General features: G+C 42.7%; 4 protein-coding genes across 12 annotated transcripts in view; 3 read left to right on the forward strand and 1 right to left on the reverse strand.

Moving 5' to 3' along the window:
• The window catches only part of LOC141793334 (fibroblast growth factor 18-like), a 296,332-nt gene that overhangs the window by 116,379 nt on the left and 160,067 nt on the right, over window positions 1–19,886 (reverse strand). The window lies entirely within an intron of this gene.
• LOC141793331 (protocadherin alpha-C2-like) overlaps window positions 1–19,886 on the forward strand; it is a 222,007-nt gene that overhangs the window by 13,065 nt on the left and 189,056 nt on the right. The window contains exon 1 of one of the 5 annotated variants that reach the window (XM_074673945.1): window positions 3,913–6,209. The exons of 2 other annotated variants lie outside the window; for them this stretch is intronic. In XM_074673945.1, coding sequence (XP_074530046.1) covers window positions 3,921–6,209 — 2,289 coding nt within the window. In that variant the 5' untranslated portion in view covers window positions 3,913–3,920. Of the gene's footprint in view, window positions 1–3,912; window positions 6,210–6,967; window positions 9,378–17,373; window positions 19,764–19,886 lie in introns of those variants that run through there. 2 more of the 5 variants (XM_074673944.1, XM_074673932.1) reach the window with 2 other exon arrangements.
• LOC141793817 (protocadherin alpha-8-like) lies at window positions 126–3,725 on the forward strand. Its single transcript, XM_074674687.1, has 2 exons — window positions 126–2,643; window positions 3,708–3,725. Exons 1-2 carry the CDS (start codon window positions 286–288, stop codon window positions 3,723–3,725), a joined length of 2,376 nt encoding a protein of 791 aa, XP_074530788.1. The 5' UTR covers window positions 126–285.
• Window positions 10,613–16,437, forward strand: LOC141793819 (protocadherin alpha-3-like). Its single transcript, XM_074674688.1, has 2 exons — window positions 10,613–13,107; window positions 15,559–16,437. The coding sequence occupies exons 1-2, from the start codon at window positions 10,753–10,755 to the stop codon at window positions 16,435–16,437; spliced, it is 3,234 nt and encodes a 1,077-aa protein (XP_074530789.1). The 5' UTR covers window positions 10,613–10,752.

Raw genomic sequence — 19,886 nt, forward strand, 5'->3', positions numbered from 1 at the left:
TTATAGTTTCCTCTGAAACGTGGTTATAATGGATTAGATCCACAGGGTGTCAGTGTGATATCAGCACATACGGTTGGGTTGTCTGGCCCTGCCCCTTCCAGTGGATTTGCTCCCTTTGACAGGGATGAGGTTGTACAGTCATCAGGAGAGAGCATTGCCGTTGTTTCACTCTCACATCACTTGAACACAAAAGACATTTCTTAAAGTACGCTTGTCATCAAGATATTTTCCCCTTTTTCGTATGGACCCGTAAGTGGAATTAACAATTCTGTTCAACCTGAAACGATGGGGGGCGAAGGACAAAGGCGAGGAGCACAGCCTTGGTGGGTAGTCCTCGGTTTTTCTGTAATGCTCAGCTGCGTGAAGCAGCTTTCAGCACAGATTAAATATTCGGTTCCAGAGGAAGTTAAAGTGGGCTCAGTAGTTGGAAATGTTGCGAAAGATCTCGGATTGGATATCAGTTCGCTGGTGGAGCGACGGTTCCGTATTGTTTCAGGAACCAAAGATGCTCAGTTTGATGTCAATCAGAACAATGGAGCCTTGATTGTGCATAAGAACATTGACCGAGAGGAGCTCTGCGAAAATGTTGCTCCGTGTTTGATAAACCTGAAAATTGTAGCTGAGAATCCGATGGAAATACATTATGTGGGAGTCGAAATAATCGATGTAAATGATAATTCACCGCGCTTCAAGGAGAAAGAAAAAGTGTTTGAAATTCCCGAGTCCACTCTTCCAGGCAGACGTTTTCAGTTACCATCTGCACACGACCCAGATGTTGTCATCAACACAGTTCGTGTGTACAAATTAAATCAAAATGAGTATTTTAGCATACAAATCAGAGACAGAGGAGAAGACAAGATCCCATTTTTGGTTCTTCAAAAATCTCTGGATAGGGAGAAAGACCGTGAGCACAATCTAACACTAACAGCAGTCGACGGTGGAAATCCTCCGAGATCAGGGACTTTAAATATCACAGTCATTGTTCTTGATTCAAATGACAATCACCCTACATTCAGCCAGGAGGTTTATTCAGTGTCAATACCTGAAAATGTAGAAGCAGAAACAAGCGTGATTACAGTAAAGGCCTCTGATATTGATGAGGGTGCTAATGGAGAAATTGAGTATTTCTTTGGTGGTCAGCTTGATCGTGAGATATATGACATATTCAGTTTGAATAAAAACACGGGTGAAATTAGAGTAAGAGGAGAAATAGACTTTGAGAAAATTGACGTTTATAAGTTAGACGTCCATGCCACTGACAAGGGGCAGCCTCCTATGAGTACCGACTGCAGGGTGATCATAAAAGTGCTGGATAAAAACGACAACAAACCACAAATTGAGGTGACATCTCTGTCAAACATGGTTTCTGAAAATGCAAAGCCTGGAACTGTGGTTTCTCTTATCAGTATCACAGACCAAGACGCCGGTTTAAATGGTAAAGTAATATGCAGTCTATCAGAAAATGTTCCTTTCGAATTGAAACCATCATATCAAGAAAATATGTATTCCCTCATACTGAAAGAGCCTTTGGATCGAGAATCAGTCGCACATTATGAGATAACAATAACAGCTACGGACTGTGGACAGCCTCCTCTGTCATCAATGAGGACTCTCTCTATTGAGGTATCAGACGTAAATGATAATGCGCCAAAATTTTTGCACAATCCGTTAGAACTTTACTTGGTTGAAAATAATATACCAGGTAACACAATATTTTCAGTCACGGCTACAGATAATGACTTAAATGAAAATGCTGCATTAACGTATCACATTGTTAGAAATGAGGGGAGTCAGATGAAAGCTGTAGCCTTTTTAAATATAAATTCAGAAAACGGACACATCACCGCGCTGAAAAGTTTCGACTTTGAAACAGTGAAAACGTTTCAGTTCCACGTTGTGGCCTCAGATTCTGGAAGTCCACAACTGAGCAGCAACGTCACAGTCAACGTGTTCATTCTGGATCAGAACGACAACGCTCCAGTCATCCTGTATCCACTCAGCTCCAATGGCTCTGCTGAAGGGGTGGAGGAGATTCCCCGCAATGCCAACGCAGGACAAGTGGTGACTAAAGTCAGAGCCTATGACGCTGATATAGGATATAACGGCTGGTTACTCTTCTCCCTGCAGGAAGTCACTGAGCACAGTCTCTTTGCTTTGGACCGCTATACAGGACAGATCAGAACACTTCGCTCATTCACAGAGACAGACGAGGCTGAGCACAAACTGCTCATACTGGTCAAAGACAATGGCAACGTCTCCCTCTCAGCTACAGCTACTGTCATTGTCAAAGTTGTGGAGCCCAAAGAGGCTTTTGCTGCATCTGATGTGAAAAGTGCCACAAACCATGATGAGGAGAGTAATGTGACTTTTTACCTCATGATCACTTTGGCCTCAGTCTCTGCTCTTTTCATCATCAGCATCATCGTGCTGATTGCAATGCAGTGCTCCAAATCCACAGACTATACCTCTAAATATCTGCAAGAGACTAACTATGACGGCACACTGTGTCACAGCATCCAGTACAGATCTGGAGACAAACGCTACATGTTAGTGGGACCCAGGATGAGTATAGGATCTACTATAGTCCCGGGCAGCCATGCCAACACTCTAGTGCTCCCTGACAGGAGGAGGCCATCCACTGAGGTAAGCGTTCAAGAAACAAATATTTGTTGTTTATTGTCACTCAAATTTCAACCTCACTTGGCAATTTTTTTGAAGGTATTATTTTCTTCCCCATATGTTTGGTTAGTTTGAGTCACCTGTTAAGTCTTTTCTTTCAACAAATAACGGTAGCGGTCATCCACAGACTATTGCTCTACTTGAGTTGTTTCCTGATGAGATGCACTTACCTTAGTTACTCTGGTTGTCTTACTCTATGCAGTGTGATTTTCATATGGCTGGTCTTTACAGCAAAACTCTGGCAAGGATCAGATAGTTTCATTAATTTTCTTTCACTCTGCCATAATCTTCATGTTTTATGTCTGATATACGCTGGAGTACATACATAAAAAGAGGCTTGATAATGAATTTCATCGTGGCTGCTGTCCGTGGTACTGAATAAAAAAAGTTAACTTTTCGGCGTTACAGTTTATTTCTGAATATTTACTCATGAACGTGTAGCATTCCCTTTGTAAAGTTTGGGGGTGAAAACTACAACCTCCAGGCAAAAAGTAACAGGGATACGATTTTTTTGAAGGCTTTATATTGCGTATGATGAGAAGAATGCAAGAACTTAACCGATTTCGTTTACAGAGAAACTTTTTGTCACTGCTGTCCATGGTGCTGAAATGCTCATAGGATTGAAATAATTTTTTTGTTCGGTATTGATAACGAGTTTGTGTGTGTGTGTGTGTGTGTGTGTGTGTGTGTGTGTGTGTGTGTGTGTGTGTGTGTGTGTGTGTGTGTGTGTGTGTGTGTGTGTGTGTGTGTTAGTGTGTGTGTGTGTGTGTGTGTGTGCGCGCGAGAGAGAGAGAGAGAGAGAGAGAGAGAGAGAGAGAGGCAACAGACACAGTACCGACGTTTTTGAGCCGTTTTCCCTGATTTTCCCGCTGACTTCCTTAGTCAAAACAAACATTTTTATACGAACATCACGCACATAATGCAGTTCAGTTTATTCTCAGTAGTTAACTCTGGGTGTCACTATTACATCGAGAAACCTCATACCGAGTTGTCCCTCCCCCTGTCAGAGCTTTTGTTCCCTTCTGAAGAGAGCAAAGACCGTGTAGGACTCCAGACCGTCACTCGATGTGAACGCGCTCTCCGTTTTGAAATTATGTGGTCTTAATAAGCGTGTTGGACGTTAAGGACTGTGTGGAGAAATCGTAAGTTTCAGTGGATTTTTGTGTTGTTGGATAACGATGGGGATTGAAACCAACACACGAGCAATGGGCAGCGACTGCCTTGCTTATTTGTCTTTGCTGATGCTGTTTGGGACTCAGGCTTCAGCTCAGATTCGGTACTCGGTCCCGGAGGAGGTGAAGCAGGGAACTGTTGTTGGAAATGTTGCGAAGGATCTCGGACTTGACATCGCTACTTTGACTGATCGACGGTTCCGTGTTGTGTCTGGAAGTAAGGAGGCTATATTTGAAGTCAACCAGAATAATGGGGCTCTGTACGTCCACAGCCATATTGACAGGGAGGAGCTGTGTCAGGGCAGCGGTACGTGTCTAATGGAGTTAAAAATCCTTGTTGAAAACCCTTTGGAAATACATTATGTAATCGTGGAAATCACTGATGTAAACGACCACTCTCCGATTTTTCCTGAAGCAGAGCAGATATTTGATATAGCTGAGCACACGTTGCCAGGAAGACGATTTCAGTTGCACACTGCTCGTGATCCTGATGCCGGGGTGAACTCTATTCGCACATACACTTTGACCTCAAATGAACATTTTGAAGTAAATATTCGTCAAGGAGAGGCGAGTAAGATACCATTTTTAGTGTTAAAGAAATCTTTAGACAGAGAACAAAAGGACAAACACACGCTGCTTCTTACAGCAGTAGATGGAGGTAAACCTCAGAGATCAGGAACATTAAATGTAACTATTATTGTTCTTGACAGTAATGATAACCGTCCAATGTTCAGTCAGGAGGTTTATCAAATAGAAATACAGGAAAATGTTCCACTTGGCGCTTTAGTGACTAAAATGAAAGCAACAGATCCAGATGAAGGGTCTAACGGGGAAGTTAAATACAGTCTGGGAAAAACCTTGAGCCCGAAAGTCTATGACATATTTGAATTAGACAAAGTGACAGGGGAGATAACAGTCCGTGGGCTGGTGGATTATGAAGAAAATGATTTATTTGAGCTGGACATAGAGGCGTCAGATAAAGGAACACCTCCGCTCACTGGTGAGTGTAGAGTCATTATTAAAGTAAAAGACGTAAATGATAATCCACCTGAAATAGAGGTCACATCATTGTCAAACACAGTGCCTGAAGACTCAAAACCTGGGACCATTGTTTCATTGTTAGGTGTGAAGGACAGCGACTCAGGAGTTAATGGAAAGGTTATTTTACAAATCTCCAACAATGTACCCTTTGAACTCAAGCCATCCTATAAAGAAAACACTTACTCTGTTGTCACCAAACATCTTTTAGATCGGGAGCAGGTGTCTCATTATGAGATAACAATCAAAGCCACAGACTGTGGTGATCCTCCTTTATCGACTTTTAAAACTCTCAGCATTCATATATCAGATGTGAATGACAACAGTCCACATTTTGAACAGAACCCATTACACTTTTATCTGGTAGAAAATAATGTTGCTGGAGAGTCAATATTCTCCGTGAGAGCAACAGACAACGATGTGAGCGAAAATGCAGCGATTACATATCATATTGTGAGAGAGGGGAGTCAGAATGACGTCACATCTTTCCTCAACGTCAACTCTGAAAACGGACACATCACCGCGCTGAAAAGTTTCGACTTTGAAACAGTGAAAACGTTTCAGTTCCACGTTGTGGCCTCAGATTCTGGAAGTCCACAACTGAGCAGCAACGTCACAGTCAACGTGTTCATTCTGGATCAGAACGACAACGCTCCAGTCATCCTGTATCCACTCAGCTCCAACGGCTCTGCTGAAGGGGTGGAGGAGATTCCCCGCAATGCCAACGCAGGACAAGTGGTGACTAAAGTCAGAGCCTATGACGCTGATATAGGATATAACGGCTGGTTACTCTTCTCCCTGCAGGAAGTCACTGAGCACAGTCTCTTTGCTTTGGACCGCTATACAGGACAGATCAGAACACTTCGCTCATTCACAGAGACAGACGAGGCTGAGCACAAACTGCTCATACTGGTCAAAGACAATGGCAACGTCTCCCTCTCAGCTACAGCTACTGTCATTGTCAAAGTTGTGGAGCCTAAAGAGGCTTTTGCTGCTTCTGATGTGAAAAGTGCCACAAACCACGATGAGGAGAGTAATGTGACTTTTTACCTCATGATCACTTTGGCCTCAGTCTCTGCTCTTTTCATCATCAGCATCATCGTGCTGATTGCAATGCAGTGCTCCAAATCCACAGACTATACCTCCAAATATCTGCAAGAGACTAACTATGACGGCACACTGTGTCACAGCATCCAGTACAGATCTGGAGACAAACGCTACATGTTAGTGGGACCCAGGATGAGTATAGGATCTACTATAGTCCCGGGCAGCCATGCTAACACTCTAGTGCTCCCTGACAGGAGGAGGGCCTCCACTGAGGTAAGACATTTATTAAAATCTGTAGAGATGTCCCTCGATATGACCTATTGAACATTTTGAACCTTTTTTTCTGAATCCGAAAGAAATGTGGTGCGTATAAATCATTTACCTTTGCCAAACTGGACCATATTGCATGTGGACTGCAGCTTTTTCCTAAAGTTTAGAAAAAACACATGTTCATTGTTTCATTCCAGCTCTGTTATCGGTGATTTCATGTTGGCATAAAGATTGTTTATTTTCGTCATGCTTACCAGTTTTCTTTGATACACACTTTATTTGTTTTTCCTGTGAGGCAAGTTGGTATCTCATTTCTTTTGATGTTGACACTTCGATGGTATTTAGTTTAATGTTCATCACAATGTGAGGTATCTTGCTGTCCGTGGTGCTGAAAAATTTCACAAGTTTTCAGGCACTGAAATGCTGTGTCACAGGTTGTTTTGTCAGCAGATGTCGTTTTAGAGATATGAACATGACCAGCTCTTACCTTTTAGTCATTTTTAAACGGTTAATATTCCGATATCATGCTCGTTTTCTCTGGCTACTTAATCCTACTCTCAAGCCCGAAGTGGGCCACTTGGTGTCAGTGTTCAGCAGGGTTACAGTGGGGGGTTCGGCCAATGCGTGAGCAAAAGCAGACTCTGCCCCTTCCACAGTGTATTTTTTCAGTTCGACTACAAACGATACCATCGGATCTGCTTTGGATCTTTACCTTTCTTGTGCAAACTTCGTTTTCTGGAATACAGTCTGAAACAACAAGAGGTGACGTTTGTATAAGCAAATTGTGGATATTTTTTTTTCAATGAGTACCCCACAGAGGACAAAGGACAAAGAGGAAGAATGATGTCTTCGTCGCGCACCCTGCTCTTCTGTCTGCTGTTTTGCTTGGGTGAGCTGATTTCTGCGCAAATAAAATACACGACTCCAGAGGAGGTGAAAGTGGGAACAGTTGTTGGAAATGTTGCCAAGGATTTAGGCCTTGAAGTCAGCTCCTTGACTACTCGGCGTTTTCGTATTGTTTCCGGAGCTCAGGACGCGCTGTTCGAGGTAAACCCGAGCAATGGGGTTTTGTATGTTCATAAGAACCTGGACCGAGAGCAGATGTGCGATAGAAATGCAGCTTGCTTGAAAGATCTGAAAATCGTTGTTGAAAATCCACTTGAGATCCATTATGTCACGGTGGAAATAACGGATGCAAATGACCACGTGCCGACGTTTGTCGAGAAAGAAAAGGTCATAGAAATTGCAGAAAACACTTTACCAGGGGCTCGATTTCAATTGCCGGGCGCCCGTGATCCAGATGTTGGAGTAAATTCTGTTCAGCGGTACAGGCTCAGTCAAAACGATCATTTTAATTTGGAAATTCGAGACAGGGGAGAGGATAAGATCCCATTTTTAGTGCTGCAGAGGCAGCTGGACAGAGAGCAGAAAAAGAACCACAGCCTGATTTTAACAGCTATTGATGGAGGCACTCCACCGAAATCAGCTAAGCTAAATCTAACAATAAAAGTTCTTGATACCAATGATAACAGGCCCACTTTCACGAAAGAGGTTTATTCTGTAACACTGCAAGAAAATGTTCCTTTAGATACTTTCGTAATAAAAGTCAATGCCACTGACGTAGACGAGGGGACTAACGGGGATATCGAGTATACCTTCGGAGGCGACATTAATTCAAAGATGCTGGAACTATTTAGCCTGGACAGAGAAACAGGCGAAATCAGAGTGAAGGGTCAAATAGACTTTGAAACAGCTGATGTTTACAAGTTAGACGTTCAAGCCTCTGACAGAGGTCAACCCCCGATGACAACCGACTGCAGAGTTATCATAAAAATCCAAGATGTCAATGATAATAAGCCAGAAATAGAAGTGACATCAATATCAAACACGGTCCCCGAGGATTCAAAACTCGGGACCGTGATCTCTCTTATCAGTGTAACAGACAATGACTCCGGCTTGAACGGTAAAGTTAAATGCACACTGGCTGGGGATGTACCATTTGAATTAAAGCCGTCATTTAAAGAAAACATGTTTTCACTAGTGACAAAAGAAACACTGGACAGAGAAACTGTGTCACACTATGACATAACAGTAACAGCTATGGACTTTGGCGATCCTCCGCTCTCAGCAGTCAAAACTTTGAATATTCAGGTGTCAGATGTAAATGATAACACTCCAGAGTTTTCACACAGCCCACTTGAATTATATTTATCAGAAAACAATGTTCCCGGGGAATCAATCTTTTCTGTGAGAGCTTTCGACAAAGATCTAAATGACAATGCTGCAGTGTCTTACCATATAACAAGAGGAGGGAGCGGGAAAAATGATATGGCATCTTTCCTGAACATCAACTCTGAAACTGGAGATATTCTGGCGCTGAAAAGTTTCGACTTTGAAACAGTGAAAACGTTTCAGTTCCACGTTGTGGCCTCAGATTCTGGAAGTCCACAATTGAGCAGCAACGTCACAGTCAACGTGTTCATTCTGGATCAGAACGACAACGCTCCAGTCATCCTGTATCCACTCAGCTCCAACGGCTCTGCTGAAGGGGTGGAGGAGATTCCCCGCAATGCCAACGCAGGACAGGTGGTGACTAAAGTCAGAGCCTATGACGCTGATATAGGATATAACGGATGGTTACTCTTCTCCCTGCAGGAAGTCACTGAGCACAGTCTCTTTGCTTTGGACCGCTATACAGGACAGATCAGAACACTTCGCTCATTCACAGAGACAGACGAGGCTGAGCACAAACTGCTCATACTGGTCAAAGACAATGGCAACGTCTCCCTCTCAGCTACAGCTACTGTCATTGTCAAAGTTGTGGAGCCCAAAGAGGCTTTTGCTGCTTCTGATGTCAAAAGTGCCACAAACCATGATGAGGAGAGTAATGTGACTTTTTACCTCATGATCACTTTGGCCTCAGTCTCTGCTCTTTTCATCATCAGCATCATCGTGCTGATTGCAATGCAGTGCTCCAAATCCACAGACTACACCTCCAAATATCTGCAAGAGACTAACTATGACGGCACACTGTGTCACAGCATCCAGTACAGATCTGGAGACAAACGCTACATGTTAGTGGGACCCAGGATGAGTATAGGATCTACTATAGTCCCGGGCAGCCATGCCAACACACTGGTGCTCCCTGACAGGAGGAGGGCATCTACTGAGGTAGGCTTTAAAAAAGAAACAACTTATTATTTATCTTCTTTTATGTGAAATGACTTGTTTTTTCTTCTGCCTTAGTTTTTTTTCTTGGCTTGTTTAATTATATGTTTTTATTTATTCATTTATTTAGCGTATGTATTTATTAATTTTTATTTTATTTTATTTTATTTTTATTTGGTTTTTTTATTGGGTGTGTGTGTGTGTGTGGGGGGGGGGGGGGTATTGGAAAAATAATTTTGGATTTAAAGCTCAACTGCCTTGTCGATAAACTTAACAATGGTCTCAATTTGGTTGTTAAAGCATCAGTCGTTTTGGTAGACTCATTCGCCATTTGTGGTGATTTTTTTCTGTTTCTGGTGTTAGTAGAAAAAAAATGAATTTGATTAATTTTCTCACTTACACCATTTCATTATCTTTCGTGCTCGCCATGTTTGTGCTTTAACACATAAGTCAGTGATGTACAAGGGGCATACACTACACATTTACATGACTACCCGTTGTTCAGTGATCATTCAATGAGACCGATGAAACAGACAAATCAGTTACTAAATTAAAACCAGAGAAAAGCTGTGAGAAAATTTGTTACTGCTTTCCTTGTTGTGGAGAGCCCAAGACATTCTGGCTGCAGTCCTCTACCATCAGGCCCTTGCTCCTGCAGACCTCTACAGAGAAATACCTCCAAAGCCAGAAAGGCTTAACCCATGGGCGAGGAATTATCACACTAATGACAGTGGAACTCAAGGGGACTTTGCATGTTGGTCTGTGGTCTGGGTCATCGAGCAAACGGCTGGCGAAAAAATTGGAGTGTTTGTGCTCATATTTTCCCACAGCAGGCCTTTGTGCACCAACAGAGTTGTGTTAACACGGAGCTGCTTCTGTTCAGAGGGGCTGAGCTTTAACTTGTTACCACTGTCCATGGTGCTGAAAGGCAAACGCTAATCTGTATAAAACAGAGGCAATACTGTCGTTCATCTGATTCTCTTACGAGTGTAAAGTTGGGGAACACGAAGGATGGGTTAAAAGGCAACCCTTTTTTGTATGTTTTTTGAGCCGTTTTCCCTGATTTTCCCGCTGACTTCCTCAGTCAAATTAAACATTTTAATAGGAACATAACGCACATAATGCAGTTCAGTTTATTCTCAGTAGTTAACTCTGGGTGTCACTATTACATCGAGAAACCTCATACCGAGTTGTCCCTCCCCCTGTCAGAGCTTTTGTTCCCTTCTGAAGAGAGCAAAGACCGTGTAGGACTCCAGACCGTCACTCGATGTGAACGCGCTCTCCGTTTTGAAATTATGTGGTCTTAATAAGCGTGTTGGACGTTAAGGACTGTGGGGAAATAGTAAGTTTCAGTGGATTTTTGTGTTGTTGGATAACGATGGGGATTGAAACCAACGGACGAACAATGGGCAGCGACTGCCTTGCTTTTTATTTGTCTTTGCTGATGCTGTTTGGGACTCAGGCTTCAGCTCAGATTCGGTACTCGGTCCCGGAGGAGGTGAAGCAGGGAACGGTTGTTGGAAATGTTGCGAAGGATCTTGGACTTGACATCGCTACTTTGACTGATCGACGGTTCCGTGTTGTGTCTGGAAGTAAGGAGGCTATATTTGAAGTCAACCAGAATAATGGGGCTCTGTACGTCCACAGCCATATTGACAGGGAGGAGCTGTGTCAGGGCAGCGGTACGTGTCTAATGGAGTTAAAAATCCTTGTTGAAAACCCTTTGGAAATACATTATGTAATCGTGGAAATCACTGATGTAAACGATCATGCTCCTATTTTTCCTGAGAAGGAACAGTCATTTGAAATTGCTGAGCACACGTTGCCAGGAAGACGATTTCAGTTAGAGACTGCCCGTGATCCTGATGCCGGAGTGAACTCTATCCGCACATACACTTTGACCTCAAATGAGCATTTTGAGGTAGACATACGCCAGAGTGATGAGGAAAAAATACCATTTTTAGTGTTGAAGAAATCTTTAGACAGAGAACAAAAGGATAAACACACGCTGCTGCTCACAGCAGTAGATGGAGGTAAACCTCAGAGATCAGGAACATTAAATGTAACTATTATTGTTCTTGACACCAATGATAACCGTCCAATGTTCAGTCAGGAGGTTTATCAAATTGAAATACAGGAAAATGTTCCACCTAATACATTAGTTTTAAAAATAAATGCATCTGATCCAGATGAAGGGTCTAACGGGGAAGTTATTTATAGCTTTGGGAAAAGCTTGAGGAGAAAAGGCAATAACATATTTGAATTGGACAAAAGTACAGGTGAGATACGAGTTAAAGGATTGGTGGACTTCGAGGAGAACGACGTTCATAAACTCGATATTGAGGCATCAGACAAAGCATCACCACCGTTAACAGGTGAGTGTAGAGTCATTATCAAAATTAAAGACATTAATGATAATCCTCCTGAAATAGAAGTCACATCGCTGTCAAACACAGTGCCTGAAGACTCTAAACCTGGAACTATTGTTTCACTTCTTAGTGTGTCAGATAAAGACTCAGGAGTTAATGGGAAGATTATTTTACAAATCTCCAACAATGTACCCTTTGAACTCAAACCTTCCTATAAAGAAAACACTTATTCTGTAGTCACAAAAGGAACACTGGACCGAGAGCAGGTGTCTCATTATGAGATAACAATCAAAGCCACAGACTGTGGTGATCCTCCTTTATCGACTTTTAAAACTCTCAGCATTCAGATATCAGATGTGAATGACAACAGTCCACATTTTGAACAGAACCCATTACACTTTTATCTGGTGGAAAATAATGTTGCTGGAGAGGCAATATTCTCTGTGAGAGCAACAGACAACGATGTGAGCGAAAATGCAGCGATTACATATCATATTGTGAGAGAGGGGAGTCAGAATGACGTCACATCTTTCCTCAACGTCAACTCTGAAAACGGACACATCACCGCGCTGAAAAGTTTCGACTTTGAGACAGTGAAAACGTTTCAGTTCCACGTTGTGGCCTCAGATTCTGGAAGTCCACAACTGAGCAGCAACGTCACAGTCAACGTGTTCATTCTGGATCAGAACGACAACGCTCCAGTCATCCTGTATCCACTCAGCTCCAACGGCTCTGCTGAAGGGGTGGAGGAGATTCCCCGCAATGCCAACGCAGGACAAGTGGTGACTAAAGTCAGAGCCTATGACGCTGATATAGGATATAACGGCTGGTTACTCTTCTCCCTGCATGAAGTCACTGAGCACAGTCTCTTTGCTTTGGACCGCTATACAGGACAGATCAGAACACTTCGCTCATTCACAGAGACAGACGAGGCTGAGCACAAACTGCTCATACTGGTCAAAGACAATGGCAACGTCTCCCTCTCAGCTACAGCTACTGTCATTGTCAAAGTTGTGGAGCCCAAAGAGGCTTTTGCTGCTTCTGATGTCAAAAGTGCCACAAACCATGATGAGGAGAGTAATGTGACTTTTTACCTCATGATCACTTTGGCCTCAGTCTCTGCTCTTTTCATCATCAGCATCATCGTGCTGATTGCAATGCAGTGCTCCAAATCCACAGACTATACCTCCAAATATCTGCAAGAGACTAACTATGACGGCACACTGTGTCACAGCATCCAGTACAGATCTGGAGACAAACGCTACATGTTAGTGGGACCCAGGATGAGTATAGGATCTACTATAGTCCCGGGCAGCCATGCTAACACACTAGTGCTCCCTGACAGAAGGAGGCCATCCACTGAGGTAAGAGCTTCGGAAAAAGTAAAACATAATAATTTTTAGGCCTATTGCTTTATTGCCATTACGTTTCAGCTCTGTAAAAGCTTTAGTTTCCAGCCCCCTGACAATCACTTCTGTTTTGACAAATGGCGTTATTTCTGTTCTAATTTAAGGTTGTATGTGAAGATGCACATGTGATCAAAACGCTTCTTGCTTTATTGTGTTATCTCATCTGCTGATTTCTTAGCCAGGTCACCATTTCAAAAGAGATCTAGACCTCACTAGGTTTCTATCTGATCGAATAACTGGATATGATAAAATATATTTCCGTCTGTTCAATTTCCTCACTCCTACCAAAGTCATGAACGAAAGCTTTAGTTGCTGTCTTTCCATTTTCATTCCTATAGATGTACTGGTTGTTAGGGTTAACCGTTCTTGGAAAGAAAGGTTTGGTGAGAAACGGAATCTTGGTGCTGAAACGAAGTTGCAAACGAAGAATTTTGTTCAGAACATGATATAGAGGAAAGTGCATTAAGATAAATTATGTGCCCATTCACTTCGTGAGTATAAGCACATTTAGCTTACATGCGGATCCATATAATCCAATATACCCACACAACGCGTGTTTGCCGCGTAATTAAAACATTTAAGTCTTTTGGTTAAATCTTGGAATCTATGAAAGCCTACTTCACGGCTCCCGTACAGTATATTTGCAACGAGAATAAAATAATACGTTTATAGCTTGTTACTATTTTTGACCTCTGGGTGTCAGCATTACATTAGAAAAAAAACATGAAGCGTTGTCCCTCCCCTCACAAAGCTTTTGTTTGCCCTGTGATAAAGAGAAGACATTTGAGTCCAGTCGCGAACCGATGGAACCGTGTTGGACCACTAGATGTGCTTCATACAATTGTTTTAATGAAGACATTTAAATAAGGATCGTGTTTTTGTGTTTGAAGAGGTTATTTTGGAACGATGGGGCTGCTGGGCAAAGCTGGGGGAAAGCTGTGTTCCTGGTTTGCTCTGCGCTTGTTTCTTCTGTTGTTCGTCGGAAATCGGGCTTTGGGAGAAATACGCTACTCTGTTCCTGAGGAGGTGAAAGAAGGAACTGTTGTTGGAAATGTTGCCAAGGATCTTGGACTGGATATCAGCTCTTTGTTTGATCGCAGGTTCCGCGTTGTCTCTGAATCAAAGGATGCGTTTTTTGAGGTAAACCGGGACAATGGGGCTCTATATGTCCATAAGAAAATAGACAGAGAGGAGCTCTGTCAGGAGGGGAGCGGGGCCTGCATGATGGAGCTCAAAGTCATCGTTGAAAATCCTTTGGAAATACACTACGTAGTTGTAGATATAACTGATGTAAACGATCACTTTCCGGATTTTCCGGAAAAGGTACAGGTATTTGAAATAGGAGAACAGACATTACCAGGAAAGCGGTTTCAGCTTCATGCCGCTCGTGATCCTGATGCTGGAGTTAACTCTATCCGCACATACACTTTGACCACAAATGAACATTTTGAATTAGATATCCGCCAGAGTGATGAGGATAAAGTACCATTTTTAGTGCTTAGAAAAATGTTGGACAGAGAACAAAAGAATAAACATACACTGCTGCTTACAGCAGCTGACGGAGGTAAACCTCGAAGATCAGGAACATTAAATGTAACTATTATTGTTCTTGACAGTAATGATAACCGTCCAATTTTCAGTCAGGAGGTTTATCAAATTGAAATAGAGGAAAATGTTGCTGCCGGAACTTCAGTTATTAGAGTGAATGCCACAGATCCAGATGAAGGCTCCAATGGGTTGGTGGAATACAGCCTTGGAAAAACTTTGAAGAAAAGGGTTTATGAATTATTTGAGTTGGACAAATTAACAGGAATAATTAAAGTTAGAGGAGTTGTTGACTTTGAGGAAAATGATGTTTATAAACTCGATGTTGAGGCATCAGACAAAGGAACACCGCCATTAGCAGGTGAGTGTAGGGTCATTATCAAAATAAAAGACATTAACGACAACCCTCCAGAAATAGAAGTTACATCATTGTCAAACACAGTACCTGAAGATTCAAAGCCTGGGACTATTGTTGCTCTGATCAAAGTTAAAGATAAAGACTCTGGAGTAAATGGAAAAATAATAACGAGCATGAACAACGATGTACCCTTTGAACTCAAACCTTCCTATAAAGAAAATACTTACTCTGTAGTCACAAAGGGAACACTGGATCGAGAGCAGGTGTCTCATTATGAGATAACAATTAAAGCCACAGACTGTGGTGATCCTCCTTTATCGACTTTTAAAACTCTCAGCATTCAGATATCAGATGTGAATGACAACAGTCCACATTTTGAACAAAACCCATTACACTTTTATCTGGTAGAAAATAATGTTGCTGGAGAGACAATATTCTCTGTGAGAGCAACAGACAACGATGTGAGCGAAAATGCAGCGATTACATATCATATTGTGAGAGAGGGGAGTCAGAATGACGTCACATCTTTCCTCAACGTCAACTCTGAAAACGGACACATCACCGCGCTGAAAAGTTTCGACTTTGAAACAGTGAAAACGTTTCAGTTCCACGTTGTGGCCTCAGATTCTGGAAGTCCACAACTGAGCAGCAACGTCACAGTCAACGTGTTCATTCTGGATCAGAACGACAACGCTCCAGTCATCCTGTATCCACTCAGCTCCAACGGCTCTGCTGAAGGGGTGGAGGAGATTCCCCGCAATGCCAACGCAGGACAAGTGGTGACTAAAGTCAGAGCCTATGACGCTGATATAGGATATAACGGCTGGTTACTCTTCTCCCTGCAGGAAGTCACTGAGCACAGTCTCTTTGCTTTGGACCGCTATACAGGACAGATCAGAACACTTCGCTCATTCACAGAGACAGACGAGGCTGAGCACAAACTGCTCATACTGGTCAAAGACAATGGCAACGTCTCCCTCTCAGCTACAGCTACTGTCATTGTCAAAGTTGTGGAGCCCAAAGAGGCTTTTGCTGCTTCTGATGTCAAAAGTGCCACAAACCATGATGAGGAGAGTAATGTGACTTTTTACCTCATGATCACTTTGGCCTCAGTCTCTGCTCTTTTCATCATCAGCATCATCGTGCTGATTGCAATGCAGTGCTCCAAATCCACAGACTATACCTCCAAATATCTGCAAGAGACTAACTATGACGGCACACTGTGTCACAGCATCCAGTACAGATCTGGAGACAAACGCTACATGTTAGTGGGACCCAGGATGAGTATAGGATCTACTATAGTCCCGGGCAGCCATGCCAACACTCTAGTGCTCCCTGACAGGAGGAGGGCTTCCACCGAGGTAAGAGCATATGAGACTTAATACTGGCAGTTGTTCATCTGTTCATTGATTATATCGGGGTGTCAGATTACTTTTTTTGTGAACTTTATTATTTTTTGTAATAATTTTTTAACCAGTCTCTTTGTGCCACTTTATAATTTTCGTTAGTTTAATTCGGCAGTGTGTAAAAGCTCTTTAGATGACGCGCTGTATGTTTGGTTTAGAGTCACTATCCATGGTGCTGAAGTGCTCTGAATGTTGTCAAGCAAGCCGCAAGCTTTCTTATTGTTGAGCGAGCTTTTGTTGGTTTTGCAGTTCATAAAAACAATATTTTCCAGTGTCCATATTTATATTAGGATCACTTAAGATCTATCCACATGTCATTAATATTGTTTTAACCATGTATCATCGTCGAAAATACGTTGCTGCTATTTTTGTAATAATGTACTTCAAGCTAAATGTTGCTTTTGGGGAAGACATCTGCTGTTGTTTGCATACATTACAGTCCATCATTATATTGCTATGAAATGGTTGAGGACCAGATATTTTAAAACCCATGATATGAAGGTTTTAGTTTATGCGTGATAAAAAACTTTCTTTTGGACGGGAATGAGTCATCATTTACTCATTACTTTATGATTAGATAGATGGTGTTTATGTTCACCCCAAAGTGAAGATACTTATCTTATGGGGTGTTTGGTTTGAAATTGTATCGTTGAGGGGTTCAGATGAATCTGTCTTTGTGGTAGCCTATAAGCGCATGGTGGCAGTAAACAACCAGAAATACGCACCACATCGGTTCACCATTTAAAGATGTGTAAGACTGCCCATGAAGCATTCAGGAGGGCAGACCATTAGCCTCCGTACTGGATTTTATTTCAAGGGTCTCCTCGTCCTCATGAACGGAGCACATCGTGAGGCGTGAATGTTTTTTTTTCTGGCTTGGCTGGGCATATAAACAGGGAGCGGACTTCCTTGTATTAGTTAGTTTTATCCATCGACACCAGACAATGGAGCGAGGCGAACGGGGCCCATTGCAACAATGGAGGAGATGCGCCTCCCTTTTTCTGGCTCTGAGTTTGATTTTCGTCGAGGCTTCGGGACAGATAAGATATTCAATATCGGAGGAGATCAAACAAGGCACTTCTGTCGGAAATATAGCAAAAGATCTTGGATTAGATCCGACCATTTTAAAAGCGAGGGGCTTTCGCATTGTTTCTGGCTCAACGGACTCTCTTTTCGAGGTAAACCAGAACGATGGGATTTTATATGTAAGCCGTAACATTGATCGTGAGGAAATATGCCAGCGGACCAGCGTGTGTTTAATAAATCTTAAAACTGTGCTTGAAAACCCACTGGAGATCCATTATGTTGCAGTGGAAGTGCTGGACGTAAATGATCATGCTCCATCTTTCCCCGAGAACAACAAAAGGCTGGAGATTTCAGAGTCCACTCTTCCGGGAACTAAATTTCAGTTGCACGCTGCGCTTGATCCAGATGGGGGCGTGAATTCAGTTCAGCAGTATAAACTCAGTGCAAATCATAACTTTCGTCTGGAAGTGAAAGAACGCGGAAAAGATGGAAAAGTCCCAATTTTACAAATACAGAGTCCGTTAGACAGAGAGACCTACAGCAGCCATAAACTAATCCTCACGGCCCTGGATGGAGGTAAACCTCCTAAAACAGGGACCATGGAGATTCTGGTCGATGTTTTAGATGTGAATGATAACGCGCCTGTTTTCACAAAAGATGTTTATTCTGCAGAGATTAATGAGAATTCACCAGTAGGAACCATAGTCATCAGAGTGAATGCAACAGATCAGGACGATGGTCTGAATGGGGATGTGAGTTACTCGTTTGGCAATGTGAATAGCAAGGTGCGCGAGCTTTTTGATGTCGACCCGAGCACAGGTGAGATAACGGTGAAAGGACAATTAGACTACGAAGTGGATGATAGTTATGAGATAGATATCCAGGCATCTGACAGCGGTGCTGTTCCACTAAGAACGGAGAAAGGTATTACTGTAAATATTAAAGATGTAAACGACAACGCACCTGTGATTGAGGTAACATCTCTGTCCAACACAATTTCAGAGGATTCCAGACCAGGCACTACGGTAGCACTTATTAGCATCAGTGATTTGGACTCTGGAGTGAACGGAAAAGTGATCAGCTTTGTAAAGGACAGTGCCCCTTTCGCACTGACTCCCTCAATACAAGACAATATGTATGCTATAGTGACAAAATCCCAGCTTGACAGGGAAAACAAATCGATGTATGACGTAACAATTGTCGCCAAAGACGCAGGTGAACCAGCCCTGACTACTGAGAAGACGTTCAAAGTTGTTGTATCAGACGTAAACGATAACAGTCCCCTGTTTACATCACCACAATACAACTTTTATATAACAGAAAACAATCCCGCAGGTGGGTCAGTGTTTTCCTTGTCAGCGTCAGATCGTGACGAAGGTGACAATGCTCTCATTATTTATCATATTGTAAGAGATGCAGGGAATGAAAATAAAGTGACGTCATTTTTAAACATCAACTCTGAAACTGGAGATATTTTGGCTCTGAAAAGTTTCGACTTTGAAACAGTGAAAACGTTTCAGTTCCACGTTGTGGCCTCAGATTCTGGAAGTCCACAACTGAGCAGCAACGTCACAGTCAACGTGTTCATTCTGGATCAGAACGACAACGCTCCAGTCATCCTGTATCCACTCAGCTCCAACGGCTCTGCTGAAGGGGTGGAGGAGATTCCCCGCAATGCCAACGCAGGACAAGTGGTGACTAAAGTCAGAGCCTATGACGCTGATATAGGATATAACGGCTGGTTACTCTTCTCCCTGCAGGAAGTCACTGAGCACAGTCTCTTTGCTTTGGACCGCTATACAGGACAGATCAGAACACTTCGCTCATTCACAGAGACAGACGAGGCTGAGCACAAACTGCTCATACTGGTCAAAGACAATGGCAACGTCTCCCTCTCAGCTACAGCTACTGTCATTGTCAAAGTTGTGGAGCCCAAAGAGGCTTTTGCTGCTTCTGATGTGAAAAGTGCCACAAACCATGATGAGGAGAGTAATGTGACTTTTTACCTCATGATCACTTTGGCCTCAGTCTCTGCTCTTTTCATCATCAGCATCATCGTGCTGATTGCAATGCAGTGCTCCAAATCCACAGACTATACCTCCAAATATCTGCAAGAGACTAACTATGACGGCACACTGTGTCACAGCATCCAGTACAGATCTGGAGACAAACGCTACATGTTAGTGGGACCCAGGATGAGTATAGGATCTACTATTGTCCCGGGCAGCCATGCCAACACACTGGTGCTCCCTGACAGGAGGAGGACATCCACTGAGGTAGGACATTAATTTGCAGAATGTCTGAGACTTACTGTTGTGGTTTGGATCAAAGAATATATTGTTGGATAATTTGAAGTTAGTCGGCCTCATATGAGTTTTTTAATGCCTTGGTTTTGTCTG

Source organism: Halichoeres trimaculatus, unplaced genomic scaffold (assembly GCF_033239565.1).
Source record: "Halichoeres trimaculatus isolate MK-OKI-2021-1 unplaced genomic scaffold, fHalTri1.1 fHalTri1_scaffold_7, whole genome shotgun sequence".
Taxonomy (NCBI): domain Eukaryota; kingdom Metazoa; phylum Chordata; class Actinopteri; order Labriformes; family Labridae; genus Halichoeres; species Halichoeres trimaculatus.

Coding starts and splice junctions, on each gene's coding strand:
- LOC141793819 (XM_074674688.1), top strand. CDS start 10,753: ATGGGGATTGAAACCAACGGACGAACAATGGGCAGCGACTGCCTTGCT. Junction 13,108..15,558: donor GAAGGAGGCCATCCACTGAG/GTAAGAGCTTCG, acceptor ATTGTGAGAGAG/GGGAGTCAGAATGACGTCAC.
- LOC141793817 (XM_074674687.1), top strand. CDS start 286: ATGGGGGGCGAAGGACAAAGGCGAGGAGCACAGCCTTGGTGGGTAGTC.